This window comes from Linepithema humile, chromosome 4 (assembly GCF_040581485.1).
Source record: "Linepithema humile isolate Giens D197 chromosome 4, Lhum_UNIL_v1.0, whole genome shotgun sequence".
NCBI lineage: Eukaryota > Metazoa > Arthropoda > Insecta > Hymenoptera > Formicidae > Linepithema > Linepithema humile.
Window position 1 is genome coordinate 6,051,537 of NC_090131.1, and position 22,825 is coordinate 6,074,361.

At 37.9% G+C, this 22,825-nt stretch overlaps 2 protein-coding genes across 3 annotated transcripts in view; one reads left to right on the forward strand and one right to left on the reverse strand.

The window, feature by feature from the left end:
- Positions 1–456: 456 nt before the first annotated feature.
- Positions 457–22,825, forward strand: part of Nmdmc (NAD-dependent methylenetetrahydrofolate dehydrogenase) — a 59,454-nt gene continuing 37,085 nt past the window's right edge. Inside the window, exons 1-2 of the mRNA XM_012366516.2 lie at positions 457–697; positions 958–996. The gene's annotated coding sequence lies outside the window, so the exon portion shown is untranslated. The remainder of the gene's footprint in view (positions 698–957; positions 997–22,825) is intronic.
- LOC105671946 (uncharacterized) lies at positions 7,937–22,337 on the reverse strand. 2 transcript variants are annotated; one of them, XM_067353098.1, is made up of 16 exons: positions 22,169–22,337; positions 20,618–20,681; positions 20,074–20,344; positions 19,459–19,642; positions 18,951–19,137; positions 18,687–18,775; positions 18,161–18,431; positions 17,656–17,737; positions 17,426–17,578; positions 16,571–16,766; positions 16,317–16,495; positions 14,970–15,333; positions 14,380–14,711; positions 13,995–14,297; positions 13,618–13,734; positions 7,937–13,549 (listed from the first exon to the last, which is right to left on the reverse strand). In XM_067353098.1, exons 1-16 carry the CDS (start codon positions 22,200–22,202, stop codon positions 13,403–13,405), a joined length of 2,973 nt encoding a protein of 990 aa, XP_067209199.1. In that variant the 5' UTR covers positions 22,203–22,337; the 3' UTR covers positions 7,937–13,402. The 2 variants fall into 2 exon arrangements, with proteins under 2 accessions (XP_067209199.1, XP_067209200.1); XM_067353099.1 differs by lacking the exon at positions 22,169–22,337 and adding an exon at positions 21,828–22,151.

Below are 22,825 nucleotides of genomic sequence, written 5' to 3' on the forward strand. Positions count from 1 at the left end.
AAGATAAAATTGAGTTTAAACTCGATTTTGATAAATATTTGATAAATACTCTAGTGTTGAAAGTTTCTAGGCCGACTTGCGGCGTGTGGTGGAATTATTTACATCGGGTGAGTTCCATTTGGCGATCACAACGCTCCTAGGATCATTTTATCCTTGTTTTTCATCGAAAGTTAAACGAGGATAAAATGATTCTAGGAGCGTTGCGATCGCCAAGTGGAACTCACCCATCGTCGCGCTTAACCTGCGCGTTCCATATCCCCTCTTTCTTTCTCTCACACACCTGTGTCCTGTCTACTCGCACGCGTATTATTGTTTTTTCTCCGCATTCCAAATCAGAATTGACGCGACTTTGTCTTTGATGTCTACTGTTCCTTTATCATTCGCACGGCAGTACTTGTACGGAATAGATTGCGTCCTGTATCGGCGTGTTATCCTCTCCAATAATATTACCCTTACTATTTCCCATTTTTTCGATCTCATCCTTTTCCGTCGTTATTGCGAAACGTGTCGAACGTATATTCCATGCGATGATATTCGAGTTTTACTTTGTCCGAATGACAAAGTACGCGTCGGTTTAAAACATCGGACGGTTTTCGAATTTGCGCCGCGAACGTGTGTGAGTGCTTGAAGGACTGCGAGGACTGAGAGGAGGAGGAGGCTCAGGAAGAGCATCAGGCACCGGTAGAACAACTTTAGAGTAAGTAATTATTTATTTGTTATCTATTATTTGCAAACTTTGTACGTAAAATATTATGTAATGCACATAGAAACTCTAAAATATTCAATAAAAGATTTGCAATTTTAAATATTTATGATTATTAGATATAAATATATATTTTTCTTATTAGATATTTGCATAAAAAAAAGATGAATAGAAGTTTAATGTGCATAATTATTTGTCAAATAATAATTTTAAACGCTGCTATAATTTTGATGTACATACTTTGTGTTTTACAGATCAACTTGTGAACAACTCCACTGCTACGCATCATGCCGGTAAGTCAGTCTAAATTATTTTATTTTAATATCATTAAAAAAATAGATCGAATACTAAATACTAAAATGTACAAAGTGTCGAACTAACCGTATTACCTGTTAACTAATAATTAATTTCTGATGTTTCTCATTTGGTGAGGATATAAAAATTAATATGCGATGCCTGCGCACATGAATTTCTGACAATCTGTTCGGTCAATTTTAAATATATCGCATTTAAAAATTATTGTAGCTTCAACATTTTGGTATGATGATTTTTGTCTCCAAATAACTTCAGAAATTTGCTATTAACGCATGATACAGTTGATCTGGAACACTGTATATACATACGTATATGTATAAAAGATTACTATAAATAATAACAATTATAATAATTATTTAGATATTATATATAATTATTAATTATATATAATGATGGAATTATAATAATTGATGGAATATAAGAACTTACAGTATTATTCTTTCATATAATTTCTATTAGCTGAATATCAAGTCACTAACCATTTTTCAAATACAAGCCATTGAAATTTGAAGAGCTTTTCGTTAATTAAGTTTGAAAAGCGCGAATAGACAATGAAACATTATTCCATTTTATTCAACCGTTTCGTTCAAAATACATTTTATTCTAACAGAATTTTTATTTTATATTTTTTTATCGCAATATCGATTACTTTTCTTGAATTTATATGAAAGACAAAAGTGAATTTATCGATCGATGCTTTTATTTTTGTTATTGCCTCACGGATCAAGTTACTCCGCGTCGTCCACGCGCGCACCATTGTTTCCAAGCCTCTTCTCTCCGAGAGGCTTCAAAGTGTCAGGGCCGCGCGCGTGTAGATACGCGATAGTTTACGAGTCCGAGTTGCCGCATATCGATCCTCGAGAGTGAAGTGAGTCCTCTCGCGCACACCATCACTTCGACTTCGCTCACCCGCCCGGCGCGACGCCTAAATGCATTCGATCGGCTCCTAAAATAGAAATTGCATTCCCGCGAAAGGCCGTAAAAGAAAAATTCCCGCCGCGGAAAGAGGGGAAAGAGGAAGAGAGAAGGGTGAGGACAGACAATCGCGGTAAGTAGCGCACGGGTTGACACGCTCGGGAATGTCTTCGCGCCAAGGTGGAACTCGCGAGCTTTCCGGCGATGTACTCGAGGTTGAAGGGGAACGACGAAGGCTGACGTGGAAGTAGGAGCGGGAACGAAGGGGGAATGGCTGATGCGAATTGAATCATGGGGGCGTTTTAGCGTCTACGTGACCCGCATTCGAAATTTCGGCGCCCCGAACCACATTCAATACCCCGAGCTCCGTCTTAGAGCACACGTACGCGGGAGGGCACATGTATAGACGGGAAGGGAGGGGGCGAAGCAAGGCTCGGAGAAAAAATGGGAACGTATTTTCGACTTGCAATTCTGCGGCTCGTGATCTCGTGGCGCGTATGCGATGTATCAAACTGAAAATCCGGCAACGGCTCGCCCAGGAAGCATTAAAAATACAGATTGGCCGCGAGGCAACGAACCATAAAAATAATACGCTTGCTTTCAATCTGCAGTCGAGGTAATAACCGTGAATGTGTAGTTGAAATTTAATTCGATAAAATCAATTGCTAATTTGCAGCAAGTTCACTCCGTGTGAATTAATTATTGATATTCAATACAGTCGGCTAAGGGAGCGAGAGAAGAATCACAATGCGTCATATTAGCGCAGTTTTTCGTTCGACAAAAATAAAGATAAAGATAAGAAATGGACTTTACGTACATTCGAATTCCAATCGTGTCTACCGAAACTCGTATTCGTAGCGATGAAAGGGAAGGCACGCTTATCGCGCTGTAGTTTATGTCGTCCACCGTACGCGTATCTGGCCACCTCCGGCCAGTGTGTATACGTTCTTTTCCTATTCAGAAGGAGGAGAAAAGGAGATCCGATAAAAGGAAAGGGAGGGTGGTCTCGGTTTCTCCCTTCTTCCTCCCGCCGAAATCGCGAAGAGACGAAGAGGGAGACTGAGAGGAAAGAAAATACGGGAGAAAGAAGACGAAGAAGGTTCCTCGGGACTGCATCGATTTTTAAACTTGCTCGACCGTCTGTGGGAGCACGGAAGGGGCGGCAAGAAGCGACGGGGTGGAAGGGGAATGTAGTAGCGGCCCTTTCAGAATTTGTCCGATTGAAAATTTATCCGATGTGCACGGTGTATCAAGCAGTCGCCGTTTCTATCGGCGCGCGTTCGTCCCACCTTCGTTTTATTCCTCCTTTTCTCCTCGCCTTCGCTCGTCTATTTTTTAAGGGCGCGCCTTTTTTCGCTCCCCGCGGATACGCGCTTTCCCTTTTTTTCTCGCAACGGGACTTCCGCCCCTTTCATGCCTCCGATATAATTCGCGGCTCGTCAATAATTCCAGCGATCGAGCGGCGAAAGAGTGAGAGGGGAGGGGGAGTGTTTTACCCACGACGTTGTTATAAGTTATTTCGTATCGTAAAGAATTTAAGGTAGACGGGACTTGGCTGGTCGAAGTTTTGAAATTTTTCAATAGAAATCCTTTTTCCGTCCTTTTTTCCAATGGCGATTTTTTACACGCGGCGATTATTATATTATATGAAAATTGTACATAATACTGACTAAGCGGAATTAAATCATAATCGAAAATAATTTAATAGAAAAATTAAAATGGATTCTGAGGAATTATCCGAAAGAGCTGCGATATTCGCGTTTTAAAAGTGACATGTGGCATCCAATCAATTCTTTGGCAGTTTGTTTATTTATTCAACTCAAGACCGAGAGGTACACGGGCTTATGGCGGGACGTGCGAGTTGCGATAAAGTGTATCAAAATGCGTCGTGTTATTTGCACACACGGGCAACGTGGCAATAATCCCGTGGAAACACTATTGTGGTAACGCGCGGAATCGACTGGCCCGTTTCTGATGTGATTGATATGGTCGGACAACCGTGGCGTATCGTAGCGCGATTACGATCGAAACTAGTAGCAGACACGAGCCGCTCTCAAGTTCAGCCTTGTTCGTACGACGAACAAATTTACGTTTAAACATTTTATCTGAGCAATATTGCGTATAATTTTTCCGCAATGATCGATCCATGCGCATTCGAATGCCGTGCAGTTTGTAAAATACGATTTTTACGAGAAAAAATTGAGACCGTGAAGCGAGAAAAATGATCGATGTCGATTCGCGTCGAGAAAGAATAAACTCGCGAGACGCTCGTCCCTCGCGCCGGACGATTCGCACCGCTTCGGCGTAACACAACATTGCGTTAACATCGTATTTGTGCAATGTCTATAGTGTAACACACATTACGGTGATTGCTCAATTCGGGAAAACACGTACTGTATTTCCCCTTATAGCGCGATTTCTTTTATTCATATGCATCGATTGCTCGCTGGGCGACGATTTAATTTCATTTTATATCGAATAATAAGCATTGCTTTATTACATTATTGTAACAAATATTATTTAAAACGTAAAATCAAACTCAAATGTAAAATTGAACTGAAACCGAGGTAAAGAGAACTAAAGGGAATTCAAGCGCTTTGTCAAACGCGACAATGTCTCAACGAATCTTTTCTTATTATAGCTTAAAAATTGACACTAAAAAAACATTACATGAAACTCGATTACGAGGTTTTTGTTTTGTAGATTTAAAAAACTTTGTGTGATTATTCTGATTAAGAAAACAATTAATTCTAAATATTTAAATGCAATTCGCAATAGAGAGAGAGTAAATCGGGATTACTGCGGAGGTATCGAGTATTTTCTCTCGTATATCTTTATTTCATTGCTGATGGTCTCCTGTGATTCTCCACTCGTATCCACTTTCTATGTGTTAATTACTGCCGCGCGTGCGTTCGTTTACAATGAAAAAAAATAAAATAAAATAAAATAAAACAAAGAAAAACGCGAGCACGGCGCGGGCAAGCGCGATCGGAAAAAATATCAACCGGGCGAGCAACTGGCGCTGATAATGAAGCGGTCGAAAATTCAATTAACGAAAACACGCCAATTGGTGGGGTTCTTCCTTTTTTTTTTTTTTTTTTTTCAATTTCAACCACTTTCGACTAACCGAACAAGCTAATTTTTGCGAGATATACACGCTGTGCGTATCAGAGGTTTATCGGAGTGCGAATTTACGCAATACGAACAAAACAAAATCGTAATATAATTAGAGGTAAAAAAGGTAAATATTAATTGCGAAATTATGCTCTCGCTCTCTTGCGCATTTTCCTCGATAATGAGGGAATGGGAGAAATTAATTTGCGCTTTCAGGATTTTGTGCCCGTCCGCATAAATGCGCCCGTTACAATATGTAACGCGTTTGCACGTTTACATACCTGTTTCTGAAAGTACACACGCACATATAACGACGCATAGACGTGCACATATCATCGTGCTCTATTTTCGACCGAGTTTCATGCCCCAGGCGGAATACGCATTATTAATAATAAATAAGAGGATGGATATTATCGCATGTTACTGTCAACCCGTTTTATCTCAAACAACCTAATCTCGTGCAATTAATTAATGTTACATTCATGTTCTATACTCAGAATATTTACTCGCATATAAAAATGTGTTAAACATTTGATGAACCTGCAAGAAAAAGGCGCACAGTTCAGGCAAATATTTTTCCGAATATTATATGTAATTTTTACAAGCATTTCTTTTAAAAATGACAAAAAGATCAGTAATGAATATTCATGTCATCAGAACTCGATAAATTCACTTTGCTTCGTTTACTGCGAGCATTACCTAAACATACATCGTTATTGCGTCAATCAATTTCATTGGACTACTCGCCAAATATCAAATAGTAAATCACTCAATTATTGAAGAAGCGCACTTGCCTAGCTCTGGCAATTAAGTTTCTCCGGTAAATGAAACACTGGAACTATATTAAACAGGTTTCGCTTTCCGCCCACGCACTGAATCTAATAAAAAGACGTCGGCGTTAATTAGAAATGTGTTAGACGCACTGCAAATCGCGAAAGTAACAGTTTTTTCTTTTCAACATCGTTCTGTCGTTCTTCCGACTGATGTAACTCAACTACTACACGATCGCTCTAGGCACACAGACCTGCAGAAAATTCCTGATATAATATTCAAAATCCTCGGGCATCGTGCGAATGGCACGACTCCTCTTAATCCAATTTAATTTGACTTATTAAACTCACCATCTGGCGGCGTACACGCGCACTCCAGATTATCACTATTAATAATTTTCCGAGTTTGAATACGATATATTGGTCGTCGATGCGAAATGAACGACAAAATTAAGCGTTATTTTCGCAAAAGTTTACCCGATTCGCCCGGTTACAAAATAAAAAAAATCAGAACGGATTCTGATTTTTTTTATTTATTCAACGGGTTTTACACACTCTGTTTTACTCGTGCACAAATAATGCACTTTGTAAAAATTTTAAGTCTACTGTTACATTGATATACGCAAAGCAAACAGCTTCTCGGAATAATGCATTGGCTGCAAAATTTAACAATGGAGGTGAAAAGTGGAGCGTTGAATGGAAAGCTGCGAAATCGCTTCTGTCGAATAGGGATCTTGCATTGCGGTGGTATTTGGTAAAGTTTGGAAATCTTGAGCAATCGCGTGAGCAGAGTGTAAATGCTATTGGATAGTTCCGTTGCGTTTGAGAACGTGTTTGAAAAGCGGAAACGATCTCGCGACTGGCCCCGCCGTCAGTGCAGTGCTATTACACATATTAGTTCGTAGATCGTTAGCGGGCTTTCCATTTACAACCATATAAATGTTCTTTCGTGATGACGTAAAACGACTTGGTAATTCCCATGAAATCTCGTGCCAAAATAGCTTATATGTATGTATAACGCGCTGGCAAACGAGCGGGTAAATAGCGTTTTTTTTATCACAAATTATAATATTAAATTAAATTTTTATTAAGAAAAATTAACAAATTTGCCCAAACAGACGCACTAGCAAACATTTAGCATCGAACTGAAAATTTCTGTTAATTTCTATATTTTTTCTAAAATTTTTACACCTATTTTCTATTTGCATTGTACAATTTCTTATAACAAAATTCTATTATTTTACGCGTAACTATTTCTACATCTCACAAGGTGTATGAAAAAAAATTATATTCAATATTTTTAATGTTGTAACATAAATATCTAGCACGCGTGTGGTGCGTTATAACTCGCAATACTTTTAGTTATTAAATCACGCGTGTGGTGCGTTAAGGCTGACGTAATATGTCGCATCAAAAATGAGATCTCTCAGCGAAGCTCTTTGCCCAATGGTCAATTAGTTAATGAACAACGCGTTTTATTAATTAATTCGCCCCGCGGCACCGAGCTCGGCGCGGACTTAATAGCCGTTGGCTGTACTCAAAATATATTGTACCGCTGAATTTAACTACTCGATAATATTGTCCCGGCGGGCTGTAACAATATCCAAGATTCATATCCGGCCGGACCGAAATCGGAGGATCGATAATTCCGAATATTTCGCTGTAGCAAATTTAACGCACGATTTTATTTGCCGCACACCACGAGATCTCGTGCGGATTTCGCCACATTCAGAGGCGTGCCCACGTGGCGAAGCTTTTATTATCCCACTTTATGGAATTTTAATGACGTCTACTTTGCCGGCGATTACGTCGCGTGCTCTAATCAGATGACCGGGCTTATTTATTATGTTGCTCTGTATTTTTTTTTCATGCGAAAAAAGTCACGAAAGCTGTTGAAAAATCGCCGAAAACGCGGCTCGCGGCAATCAGATAAGATATCTTTTTCCCCCTAGATTGGGCAAGCTCAACAGTGCGCGCACGTAGCGCAATGCGTAATCAGTATTCGACGGGCGCTTACCGCGCGATCCAATTCCATCTTGGAGTTATAAATTTTTTGCGGTGCTCGTAAAGACGCGCTTGAGCAGAATCGTCGTGATATATCGGGTGTTCTTCACAAAAGGCCGCAACGAGTCGGTCGTTAAGATACCGAAAGCCCCCGGCGCTACAATCAACGTGTATAAAACTTTCGAGACTCTAAGAATATAAAATCCGTAAAAGTGTCGGATGAGAGATAGAAGTATTGGTACACCGCACTTTTCTCTTTACATTTTTTTTTATTGTAAATAGAAAAATCGATCGAGTTTTTATTTGTCGAATGACGAAGTGTAATTTGATTATATTGTTATTTTTTGATTGATGATAGAGAGAAAAAGAGAGCAAAATAAATTAATTGTTAAAAATAACATTCAATATTATGATAATTTTATTACATAATTACTTTGAGAAAATCTGGCTTGTTTAATAATTACCAAAAAATTGAGCTTTTGCGATACTTCTTATCTAAAGACAAATGTATATATGACGACAAAACTAAAACATCAAATATTCAAGAAAACCACGTTTGCTATCGTCAGAGGGAAAAACCCCGGTTTCATCTGATTGTGAGCAATAAGAAATGTCCGTGGTCAGCCAAAATGAGACCAATAAAGAAGCGTCAACATTCATCTGACAAATTCTATCTGAATTCTACGAAGACTGAAGCACGAATATTAAATGGAAAATATGATAATCACAAATCTACTGAATCTGAATTTGGTTCCGCCTGAATTTAGTTGAGTCAATCAAACGTCAGTAAAATTAGCAAACGATGAATATTTAAAAAGCTTTACTATTATAATATATATTTTATCTCCACTGAAAGGAAATATTACGCTTTTAAAATAACATATTTCAATATTCACGTGCATGATTTACGCGCTATATAATTACCCAGCTACTTCAACAATATTAACTTGCAAACAAATATGTGATGATAGCTTACTGCTTCACTCCATATTTATTTTTATCGATTTTTTAACTGGAAAGTTATTGACGAGTATTTGTCGTAGCAGGTTGCAGCTTCATTTCCGGTTCACTCTCTCTCTCTTTCTTTTTTTCTCTCTCTCTCTCTCTCTCTCTCTCTCTCTCTCTTTCTCTTTCACCCATCTTCTCTCAACCACTCATGCTCCTTTTACTTTGCCGTAGCCGAGAAACCTTATGTCTACGCGGTAGTCCTTCGAGTAGACTGAAATCAGATTGGGTCAGGTCAGGTTCGTGTCTTCCGCCTTTTAAAACAAAAGGCGGCATCTTGGGAAAATTTCTGCTCGACTGAACGGCTCACTGTCTCCTTCCGCTTTCGTATTATTCTTTCTAGCAATTGATGTAATATGATACACTGAAGCTCTATTTATCTAATCTAATAATACACGCGCAGCATAACTCTATCATTTCGATTCTTACAGATATTCCTTGTGGAAAAAAATCATTTTTGTCATATTGATTAGATAAAAAAATTGTTCGATTTTTAATCTAGCACGGTAATTTAGTATTTTGAATTTAATATATAGCTGTTAACATGTTAAATAAAATGTGAAATGTATATCAAATAAAAAAATATTAGATAACAAATTATTATCTTTTATTTTAGAACAAAAAGAAATTTTATTTATAAGAGCAAATTGTGTTGAGATTTCTTTTTTAGCTTTTACAATCTCTTTTATATAATCTCTTTTATATATGAAATCTTCAGCTACAGCGTTATTCAGATAGCATATGCAATTTTATGTGTTGCGAGTCGGTTTAATTTAATATTACACCACTGGCGACTAGCTGACTTGCTCCGCTCTTTCTCTTTCTCTCTGTCGAGCAGCTCGAAACGTGGGGAGGGTAGCCGCGTCTCGCGCACCGAGAGAGAGAGATCGAATTTGCGAAATGGCTGTGTATGAGGGCTGAATTTCTGACGAGGTAATTCGCGAGGGCACCGGCGCGCGGGCGCCGGGAACGAAGTAATGTCCCGTGGAAAGTAGAAAGGAAAAGCTCGTAAAGGGGGCGAAATTCAAAGTGAATTTTCCAAAGTAGGCAGCACATTACGGCAGCTCCGTCAATTGACTTTGTTAGGGAGAAAAATCGTCAGACGTGCGCACGGACGTCGCGTTTAGTCGCTTTGCAGCGGGGCTTTTCGATCTATCTCATAGATACTCCGGAGAGCATCCGCGAAGAATGATATCAGTATATGCAAGTGACAACGGTGCATTTAAAAAGAGTCTTATCATTTTTTATTATATTTCATATTATTTTATTTTATCTATTATAACTGTATTTCAAGACTATAAATTTCTAATATTTTATATTTTTACAATAAAGCCTCAAATATTTCTTAAATCTCTTTCAAAATTTCTTTTATAGCAAAAGAGATTAACCACAAGGTTTACTGTCTAGCTCTCGAATTTTAACTTACGAAAAATTCTTTCTTCTTTGATATTAAATATCTTTCTCATTAAAACTTTCATCAAATCTTGACTGAACTAAAATCGATTTGGCGTATTGCGTAGTACGATGAATGTGGGACAGGGCTATATGCAAAGTTCGCGGAATCGGGCGAAATCATATTACACTTGGACTTCAACTACCCACCGTTAAATCTCGCATATACGTTCGACTGAGTTTCTCTTAATTGCGGAATTTAATCAAAATCGAGGTCTCTTCTTTATTGCAAATCGTCAAGCACGTTTGAGTAGAATGGAAGCGTACGATGTCGAGGTAACGAAGAAAATCATAAAGAAGGTGGAGGAAGAAAAAGACTAGAGGATCGGAGGGGAGAGGAAAAAAGACGCGGCGTGGAAGAGGTGGATCGCGCGGTTTTCATCTGCGAAAATTAAGGAGGAATCTGCCGGTAGTAAGAAAGTCCGTGCTAATTAAGGCTGTTTCTTCGGAGATTCCCCTTTCGCGGCCGGCCCCCCCGGCCCCCGGCTTTTAAATAAATTATACCGAGTTAAAAGCCTCTTCGCACTTCCTCAGATAATCCGCGGGGCCGTTTCGCTCGCCAAAGTTATACCCGCGGGAGAAATCTCGACGGTGGAAAACGACGAGCGTTCTTCTCCCGTTTATAGGTATGCCGCTGGGCCATAATGCACCGAGTGATCTAACGCGGGTATACTTTCTGCCGCAATTACGTTGTAAAGCAAATAGGATGCTCATCCCCGGTTGCTCTCATCGTCCGGCTCTTTACGAAAATGCAATTAATCCACCGAGCCAGATTCAATTATTTCCGGCATGGCGATTAGCGGCGCCTTCGTTGATAGTCTTTTTTACAAATAAACTACGACTCGTGAATGAATGTTTATTGGAAACATATCTTTTTGTAATATGATTAATTAATTAAAATTTATACAAGATGCGCGCCTAGAAAGTGGAGTTTTCAACATTGTTAAGAAATTTTTGAATCAGGAATTTGTTGCGAGAATTATGAAGCTATGTCGATCGGATGACAAAATATCCGGCGTTAGAAAACGTCGATTAAGAGCAGTTGTAAACATCCCAGCCGGCTTTTCAGGATTTCGAATTCTTCGTCCTTTGTAAGTAAGGCATCGTCGCGACCGACAGCGAGTCGTCGTTAACGCCATTGTTCTCACGGTACTCCCGGCGCGTTAAGAACGTCCCAACGCCTTCGAGTTAAGTAGATGTTTCTCGGGACGTCGGGTGCATTTTTAAATAATTCGATGCAAAGCAGCCGAGAAAAGGCGCGAATTCTCTCCACGAGGAGGCAAGGGAGAGGGCAAGGCAGATAGAAAGAACGAATGGAATTTCCGTGGGATTCGCTCCTCCTCGCGGCAGACGTGGCTAGAAAGCGCGAACGATTCGGAGCGACTTTTACAACTTAATTTTTGCGTATTTGCGAGGTGCGACGACGGCGGACTGCCGGCTGCTTTGCGGAAGAAAAGTAAATTTTCCGACACGTTTGCTCGTGCACATGCATCGCGTTCGTAAGCGGCAGCGTGTCGTGTTAGATTTAAGTTGAAATTTTTTTAATTTATTACTCTCTAGTTTTATTTATTACGAACCACAACGATCGATTTAGACAATTTTTCAAATTTTTATTAAATATTTAATAATAATTAAAATTAGAAAGTTGCGATTGATAGTAGCACTCCATAAAATTTTTAAGAAAAATATGATTTGATTGAAAAATTAATCTCGAAAAAAAGGAAACATCGAGCATTCTGTATTAGAAAACATTACGTTATTTTATCGATGTATAAAAACGTAACATTGCTCTTCTTTATTATAATTTATTATGCTTATTTCGATCTTATGCTTTCGAGAATATATATTGCAAGTCTTTCCCGCGTTATCTAAATCTAGAAGGGCTCCTACGAGCTGACTATCAAATAGTGAAGATAAATGATAAGTCAGACCATAAAATATCACTTGGTAGATAAACCGTAGCGTAGTTATCAGTATCTCTGTCTTTAGGTTTAAATATTTGCCGTAGCATAGCGTTATAAAATACAAGATTTAAAAAATAGAATCAAAATGAATTTAATAGTTTTTTTGAAAAATTATTCAATATATAACATTTTGATTTGAAAACATATATAATAAATCTAAATATTTTATTCGCATGAATTTGCGAGTATTGTATCAAATTATTGACTAATCACATAATTTCTAAAGCTACAATTGCGAAATTTGAAGACGGATTGCTTGCATTGGTTATAAGACGGTAGGGTTCCGAATGGGAGCTGACTATCAAGTAGTAAGGATGGATGCCAGGGCAGACGGTATTAACCACTCCACCTATTGGTATTGGCACGTGCGCGCGGAGAAAATATTGCCGAGTCGAGAATTCGCGAATAAATCTAAATAACCTTCGTATCGGAATACCGCAGTCTTTCGTATCTCTATCCCGCGTATTTATTAAAAACATCACTGTTGGAATGATTTCTCTCTCCCTTTTGCCGACAGATATCGTATTTTACTCCAATCGTCTAACAAAAAAAAAAAAAAAAAAACAGAAATTTTCATTTACACATTTTATTCTTCAACATGCAAGTCTGAATATATAAAATACTGGTCAGATTTATATAATTGTAATATGTAAATTAGTATAGAGAACTCGAAAGTAGCATTATGATCGTAATTCAAGAACCATATTCGTGTAAAAATCAACGGGATGATTGATTATCTGAGATTGAATACTTCGATTTACAGGCACGCATTCCATCAAACATTATGTTCGCTGTATATTGTTCGCCTTTCGAAAGATACTTTATCATACAACTATACCTGTTGCAAATCAATTGCATGTGTTTAAAAATATTAGACATCAGTATCATTAACATAATTCTTACATGGTATCGCTTACTATTTAACAACAAAATTTGTAAGTAAAGATGCGTAAATAAAAATACGATCTTTCCGCCGCATTTAATACCGATACAATCTTCTGTAAACAGAAAACTATAAAAATATCAATACGCACCTTCTTTTTTATCGCGTATTACCTTTCTTCTCTTTATACCCAAGAGAATCGCAGCACGAATATCTTCCCAAACGAACCGCGTAGATTAACGACACAAAAAATAAGTAACTCCAGAGCCGCACTCCGTCAGTCTAGATCCAACACTTCTCCGGGCGCGAAACTATCCTCGCGATCTTCTTTTCGGGTTCTGTCGAGATGACCGTCGGGCGACATATCCTTCCCGGCGAAGCGATTGCCGAAATTCAGAAAATCTGTGCCGCAGGGGCTGCCAGCCTGTGTAGATTCGGGGAAACGTTCTCTTTTTCGTCGCTTTTACCGTAATTACTCTCAAAGGTTTTTACTTGGAGCAAGAAGCTGTCCGCGGCGTTCTCCATCGGCTGTCGGTGCAATCGTTGCGGCGACACGGTCGCGCACTGCTGCATGACGTTGTCGCAGAAATCCACTGCACTGCCCATCTCCTGTAACAAAACGCCAAATATCATATCAAGTAATCAAGACGCCAGCCGAATTTTCATTCGCCACTTAGCAGCGAAATAAATTTCCGATCATTAATTTATCGTATATTTGGCAAAGATTTTTACGCAAAGAAATTTCAATCGAAGAAAATTTATGTGAAAAATTAGCTAAAAGTGATTATCAAAGAAATCACATTACAATGAGAAATATTATGATAAACGTACAAAATAATTTTAATTACCGCAAAAAGAAAGTTACTTACAAATTTCTTGTCGTCGACAACTTCTACGACGTCTCCCTCTTCAGTAGTAGTGATAATACCGGTGCCCAGCTTTTTACCGAGTATCTTTACTTCTTTCTTGCATCCTTCTAACATGTCGACGGCATTAGGTGTGCCATTCGTCTGTATACTCTTAAGGAACTGCTCGAACGGACTAAAGACTCTGTCTTGATAATGCGAAGTGGCCAATTCATGATTATGATTTTTCGGTCCTAAAATCTTTACATCGTTCATAGCAGGAGGAAATATCCTTGGAGGTGGCAGCGTCAACTTACTGTTGAAAGGCTGCAAAATTCGTCGACGTACCGTTTAAAGATGTTCTCGATAGATATTGCTTATAACATAATGACTTTTTATACGGCCGTACCTTAACACACTGATTCCCGGAGTCGAACATCTTTATGTCCGATTGACCGAAAGATATTAAACCAGTATCACAGTCGTCGTCGAAGACCGAGGATAGTTTCATCTTCGAATCGTATTCCGAGTGATGATCTTCCACAGGGGAGACGCCGAGAATATCTAGATCTTCCGCGAAGCTCTGACTGCTCTTCAGATACGGAAGTGTCTCATTCAATAGCGGCAATGGCGGATGGTTCTTCATTAACAGAGACGATAACGAGGACTGCGAGCTGGATAGATTCGAGGAGTGGCCCAAGATGCTCGTTAGGTCCTGCTGGCTCGACGGTACGGCCATTGCTGGGATCGGCAACCATAGAATATTAGAAACATACTGTGTCAAAAAACAAATTAAATCTAGCGCTTCGCATTGTTACAAAAGCATCATATTTTTTCATCATATCGACTATCAAAAAATCTGAGTTTTTGAATTAGATATAAATTGTTTGAATTATAGAGAAATAATTTACGTATTGATTATGAAATCAATTACTCTGATTTATATTTAATGAAATATGCGACAATTGTCTGAGATTTTTTTGGCACATTTTTACTTACCATCGTCATGCACGGCTAAGCCGCTGTCGCCGTCGATAGTCAGTGATTTGGGACCCAGCAAGAGATCGTCAATTTTCGTCTGGGAGAGGAATGTTATACCATCCGCGAAACGATCGTCGAAGCTCTTGCCCTCGAGAATCCTGATGTCTTTGTCCTCGAGAATCTCGATACCGTCCATTGACATACTGTTGGATTTCTGGTCAGATTCCAGGACCATGATCTGATTATCGTTGTCGCCGATGATGACGTCACCGTTATTGCGTATATTCGCGAGATTGATGGCGTCCGCCTGTTCGCCGTCAAGAATCGTTACGTCGTGGGAATTCTGCGCCATTAAGTCGCGGGCCTCGTTGCTCGTCATAACCTGCGACCATAACAGGCGCGAATAGCAGAGGCATTGAACTGTTTAAAGCTTTGTCATGATCGGAATAATTTATTACAGTAGTGCGAACTGAAAAGCGTACGCATGAATACGTTACATATTTTACAGTCCCAGAGTAATTTTCATAAGCACGAGAAATAATTTTATACAAATGTATTTGGCAATAATTAAAATTTTTAACGCATTTTATGCACAATCCACGGTATTTAAATCGGGAAGATACTTAAGATTTTAGACTCGTCCATGATTTAAATTCTATGAATAAATGTAAAAATTAATTAGCTTTCCAAGGTTAATTTAGAGACTGAAAATTATGAATTAATTGAAGTCCTCATGATGTCTAAATTCTACAATGTAAATGTCAACATTAATCAGATTTCTGATGTTAATTTGAAGACGCGCTAAAGATAAATTTAGCAAACGCTGTTTCTATAAGAACGTTGCGCGGCACGTTTCGCAAGCGTGGCAGTACGACAGTCTTCTAAATAGAGAAATCTATGTAAAGGAATGGAGGCACCTGACGTGAATACTCCGAATGTGTCGCGCGTACGATAGGACGAAAAGTCGTTCGAAAAGACGTCGACGCAGTAACGCCAATTTTGCGTATAAAAGTACGTTGCCTGCTCAGAAATAAGAATGTCGAAAATCGACGTTATATCTCGAGTTACTTACATATAAAATTATAATCCTGCAATGTCTACAATTATCAAGATTTTTTATCAAGATACATCGTATTAGAGATCAAACTTGAGAAAGGAATAAAGGAAGATTCTTAATTTAAAAAATACAAAAGTTGCAATAATATACCGTAAGAATAATTGCATGAAATTGTGACGAAGAAGAGATATTACTTCAATTTTCAATAAAGAATATTATTCTCATTACCAAACGCAACTATCAGTGCACATACCGTATGAGTGAAAACGCAGCTTTATGCATGAATAAGACAATTGTTCCCGCATTACCTCGTAACGACCATCTTCTGTGGCACGAACGAACTGTATTCCACCTTGCGCAGCCAGCTCCAGCAACTCGTTATAATCGTCCATCGTCGGAGCCGAATTCGGGCCGTTTGGACGATCCAATTCATTGTGATTGAGTTCGGAAAAAGAGAACTGCGAGTCCAACGCTGTCACTAGATCATCTGATAACGATAAATTAAAAAAAGAATTTTTTTTTATCGAGAACATCTTACTTTGCAAAATTCCCGAGAGCTTACCTTCCTCCTGTTCCGCTCCGGGAGGCTCGATGACGAAGCTGGATTTGCCATCGGCTTCGATATTCTGTATCACTGTGGCAACAACCGGCACTTTTACCTGAACCGCCTTATTACCATCAACGTCTGCAGTCTCGATAGAATTTAGAGTAATTTTTCCTGTCATTCGTAAATCCTCGGCAGTCGCAGGTGTGAGTATCTGTGCAACAATGCAACAAATGCTTCCTCAGAATTTTATCAAGCAATTTTTTTCTAGGATTTATTACAATATTAATGTTAATATGCTTCGAAATCATCGTTAATTGAATACTCTTGCAGAATATAGAGTCTATTTAAAGTAAGTGCTATGAATTTAATTGGCAGAAAAAGTAGATCATTTTTAAATATTTTATAACAGTTTTATAAATAAGTTTATTTTATCTGCACTTATCTAATTTTGAACAAATTGAAGCAAGTGCGAGTAAATTGGATCGATGTTTAAAAATATTATAAAATCTTTAAAAAGAATCCGCCGATTCGATTCTCCTGTATTTATTCTCTTATTTTTTTAAATTAGTTTCTTGCGAAGTCAACTAACTCTGAATTTTTTTATCATCAAGTATATTAAACATGAAAATAATAATTGCATTAAAGGGAGATAAAAAAATTTAAATTAGCTTCACTATTATTTAAAAATTTCCTACTCATGCATAAACTTATTAATTTCATTAATTTGTTAATTTATTCAATTATATAGTTTATAATTTTTTAAATAATACAAGTGTAATACACGAATAACTTTAACGCTTATCTAATTTTTGATAAAAAAGCTAAAATCGCGGAAAAATTTAATTATAAATTCGTTGAAAATGTACTTACATGCTTATTACTGGCAGTGGGCGAAATTTTAACGAGAACCGGTATACCTTTCGCGGGTTTATAGAGAGCGAAAGGCATCTGGCCTTCGAGCATCGCCATTTCCATCGCTTTCGTATCGATCTTATCTATCACGATACTATCCATTAAATCCGACTTTCATGAAAGAGAATTACAAAACTAATTACGCAATCCAGTTCATTGTATTTATCGTAAATCAAATGTATACCAACCGAGCCGAAATAATCCTTCTCTTTGCTTACGCTAATGTGATTCCGATCGCCATTGGACAATTGTATGATCCTAACGTTCTTGCTGAAAATGCACAATAATTACATATTGCACGCTGGGAATATCCATAATTGAATCACGCTATTTTGCATTGCATGTAACAATCACTGGACATATAAGCGCTTTGACATCCTCTATCTAATCTCCGTGGAAATTTAATCAATTACGCGAAATCAATAGAAATTCAATTCACAAAATTCCTACTAATTCCTCTCAATTTAATTACAATTGCGAGGTCTTCTCTCTTATCTAGTAAAAATACCGACAATAATTCATATAATCGATTATTTTAATTAAAACAGATTCGAAATTAATTGTTCGCGTTCCACGAATATTTACGTTTGGTGGCAGGAAAATTCCGACGATTTTTCATGTTATTTTTACATTCGTTGCACCGACGATCGCGCATTATACATCGCGACTAATATCGCAGTCTCTTTCACGTACTTTTTGGCATTATTGGACTCCTTCACGGCGGGCTGCACGTTGCTTCGATACTTTATGCCGTGCTTGTACTCCTCGTGCGACCGCAAAGCAAATCTGCGCGGAAAGTCCTTTCCGCATATTCCGCACGAGTATTTCATACTCTTATCGGTGTGTGCGTGCGCCTTTACCTTGTGACAGACCAAATTCGACATCTGATTGAAGCCCTTGCCGCAGAGCTCGCACTTGTAAGGTCGTTCGTTCGTGTGCGTAAACACGTGGTTACGTAGATTGCCTGAAAAGACCAATATTAATTGCCGGATATTGCAAGTTTACGGACAGCGGAGCATTTCGCGTCGGTTCGCGCAATGAAATATCATGAAAGCTATTGAAAGATATTGATAAAAATGGAGAGATATTGATAAAAATCTAGAGAAAAAAAGGAAGATTTTTCTTTTTTCTTTATGTAAAAATATTGTAAATTCTCTCAGATAGAGTTTGTTTGTTCGAAATAATAGATCGTCGCGTAATTTATGCGTCCGTGTTATACCCTTTTGATGAAATCCTTTGCCACATACGTGACACTTGTGCGGCTTATGTTCGGAATGAGTTTTCCGGTGGGAAATCAACGTGGACACCCTGAAATTCGTATTATACTAAATCAGCGCAAACACTCCGAAATTCGCATTATTTGCAATATTTATTTATAAGAGCGACAAATCGACTTTGCAAATAAAAATTGAAAATTTACCACCCGCTGTTCTGCAATTTAAACGCGAAACTTAGATCTACAAGAGATAATGACATTTCGTACCTGTTAAACGTTTTCTTGCAAAACTCGCACACGTAGGGCCTGGCGTCGCTGTGTATAGCCTTATGCTGACTCAATGTTGACAACTGGCGGAAAGCCTTGCCACAAGTATCGCATTTAAAGTTTCTCTCGTCGGTGTGAGTCGGCAAGTGTCTCATCAAGGTGTACTGATGGCGGAACTCTTTTGAACCTGATTCGAATATTAAACGTGAAAGTTTCTTATTACGAAAACAAGCCGTCGACCCTTCTCGAGTCAACATTAAAAAGTAATTACTCTCCACACCGCGAGATTGAATGAGAATTCTTAATCGCATTTCCGACGAAAAAATATGAGACTTATCATTTTTATTTAGATCTTATTCGGATGTATAAAAATCTCGCGTATAGATATAATGCGGGAATAGAATCCTTATTTATACAGTTCTCGCGTTTGCTTCGTCAACTCTATATTTCTATTTAAATATTACTATTTTTTTTATCGGAGCAAAGAAATAACGGAGAAATTACGTACAAATGCCGCATTCCCAGATCTTGAGCGTTTTCCCGTCCCGTTTGAGATATTTCACAAAATGCAACCTGGATCGCGGATCATCCTTATCGATAAGACGGGTTTTTGAGGAGGAAGGCCCTTCGGCAACAGAACGTGAATATACAACCACACTCTCGTCTGGCGTACTGGCACTTTGCTCGAGAATCTGAAAAAACCGGGACTTGAAAGTTTAACAAAAATACCAGGGCGGTGAATAAAGGGAATTTATTAGTTCGCAAAGTATTGTGATTAAGAAACCTTTTAAGATTAAATTATATATGCAACAATTCACTGCAATGTCAAAGATTACATTATACCGTGTGAAAGCGCAATTTCACCAAACAATACTTCCATAATTATACTGTATCGCGATGTAGATAGGCAAATACCCGGCACATAAAACTGTAAAAACAAGCGTATGCAAATGAAATTCTTCAAAGTAAGAAGAAAGGGGCAACTAGATAAACGGAGCGCCGCCCCGTCAGGTGAAATATTTCATGTAAACTGCTGCAGTAACGATATGCACTCGCTCTCGGCAAACAACTTGCCGCGCTAATAGTTCGACAAATATTTAAGATACCTTACTTTGGCACTTACTTTGTACCTTAACGCGTCCTTGCCGAGGAGTTTCGTGACGGTGCCGTCGATATTGATCACCTCGGAGTCTATGGCTGCATCTAGGTCCACACAGTCGCTTTTGGATGCGATTTTACACGATCGCAAATCGTTCTCATTGATAAAACCTTCGCCGCGATTAATCATCTGGATCAATGGTTGGTCGACGGCAGGTCCTAATCCTGGCATACCGGGTACATTACCGCTCCTCGAGTCAGAGCCAGATTCTTCTTTCACGTACACCTCGTAAACGCTAAGTCGTCATATTGATTTCATCAATTACGGCATTTAGGAATTTAGGACAAATATTGACGTGCGATACGTGAAGCAATAATACAAATTTTAACTAACACATTTTTAGGTGCACAAAAATTCATTTAAAAAGTGAGCAGGATATTGGTCTAATATTTCAAAATTAATTTTAACGTAACGTAAGTTACATAATTTGATTTTATCTTTTTTTTGTACCCGACACACTAAAAAAAGTAGTTCGTATTGGTCGCATACATTAATGTTGCAAGCTCACCTGATAACATCGTCTGGAATGGGACGAGAAAATTGCACCTGCGAATCGTCGTACTGAGTTTCCCCTACAAAGTGAAAAAGTATTCCGTGAGAATTCTCTTATCTTAAAAATAATTATACAACGATATATTATCATACAGATATTTTACAAACTCTGTTCTTCTCGCGCGTTTCTGACAAACATATTTTACATTTCGGTGTAATGTAAATTTTCTCTATTCATCAAAACTTATTTTATTCTCTTTTTGAAAGCATAACTTCACAAACAGTAGATCAAACATTTCATAAAATATTGAATAGGTATTTTCGTTATTTTTATTATTACTTTCATTATTTTTTTATTATTTATGATTTATTATCCGTTTATTATAAATGCAGCAGCAATAAATTTATTTATCAACATAGTTAATTTGGAGCATAAAACGGAGCAAAAATATTATTTTTCAAATATAATTTCTCAATGTTCTTTTCAAGCGAGTAAATATCGATAGTACATGAATATTTACTTGCTTGAGAGAAAATACATTTGTGATATTGTTTGTGAAGGAGCTTCAGTTTTACTCCTTCGAAATTCTTTGGGAGGGAGAGCATCGTTGTTTTGATTACGTAACCGAGTGATGGGCGAGTGGCATTTCAAAGGAGACAATGCATCGTTTAATCGTACGTCATACCAGTTCTAAATAGTCTCACAATATTATACGCTGCACAATATTATATCCTAAACATACATCGAAAAGTTTTGTTGCGTTTGGAATTATGTATATTTTACATACACGACACTTGTTTAATTGCTACCTTATGCATGACTGTTAGTCGATAAATAATTAAATTTACAATCATTATTAAGTTGTGAAATGAAATAGTAAATTAATTAAATATGTCAGAGTTAATATGAGATATAATTAATCCAATATCTCTTAATTGCATTGAGGATATATAATCCATTCCTATTATAATACATAATTTCAATATTTTTAATTAAAAGAATCATTTATTTATTATTTTGAGACTCTATCATTTATGAATTTACCATCATAGTTTTTGTCATTTTATTTTGGAGTAATTTATTCTGATAATATATATATATATATATTTCAGTCATAATTTCCAATTGCTACCTTATATTCCATTATTAAATTAGAGGTAACTGAGATACACACGAATGAGAACAAATAGTCAAATAATACCACGGTTGTAATGAAGAAGCATACTGTAAACAGTTTCCTCCGAAAATACCAAGGGCTCCGAAAATCTTCAAGGCAGGGATCGTCCTTGCACAATGCATAATACTCTGATTTACGGTCACGAAGTGATTAATTTTTTATTTGCCGTATGCTTTATTTAAATCGACAAAACACGCAACCGATCTCTCTGAGGTGTCACATTACATCGATTCGCAGCTCAGATCTCGGTTTTTTTGTCTGCCGTTAAATAAACGAAAGCCGCCATTATCAGAGCTCATTTTTCACGATACGACGCACGCATAACATGCGAGCGGACGTCGCGGCTCATTGGCGAAAGGAACGGCGAGGATAATGATGGTCCTACTCACAATTGTATCCCTGCAATAAGTTGCCCTGCGACATTCTCGCGCATCGATCGTCCTGTGCTCGTGGATCGGATCCTGGCTGGCTGCTTCTTGCCTATCAATGTCATTCGCGTTGACCGCTGTTGATCGCTACCGAATAATTCCTAGAATCAGGCAATTGCATGCAACACGAGCGCCATCTGGCGAACGATTCAAGATCCAAGACTCGCAGGAACTCGTCCTGTCTCTATCGCTCGCAAAATGAATAGCAGAAAACTTATTTACTTCTCGAAAAAAGCTCGCGAAAAAATTTATTCTGATATTAACTTATTCTTATTTTAACTTCTTATTTTAACTTTTTCTGATTTTAACTTATTTTGTATTTATTTTTAGCATATTTTTTGTGTATTTCTTTACTTATTTCTAATTCTGCAGCAGATTATGTCACGTTTCACGACATTTTCACAAGATTCTATAACAAAGAAAATTGCGGAATAAATTTGATCGCTGTAGTTTAGATGGAAATTTAACTATCTCTCTAATTAAGATAAATGCAAATGTAGGATCTTCTCATTTATATCGCTTGAATATTTAGATTTGAATTTGGCTTTTTTAAGTCTGAGAAACTCGACTACATCAGCTTCACTTCTCTCTCTCTCTCTCTCTCTCTCTCTCTCTCTC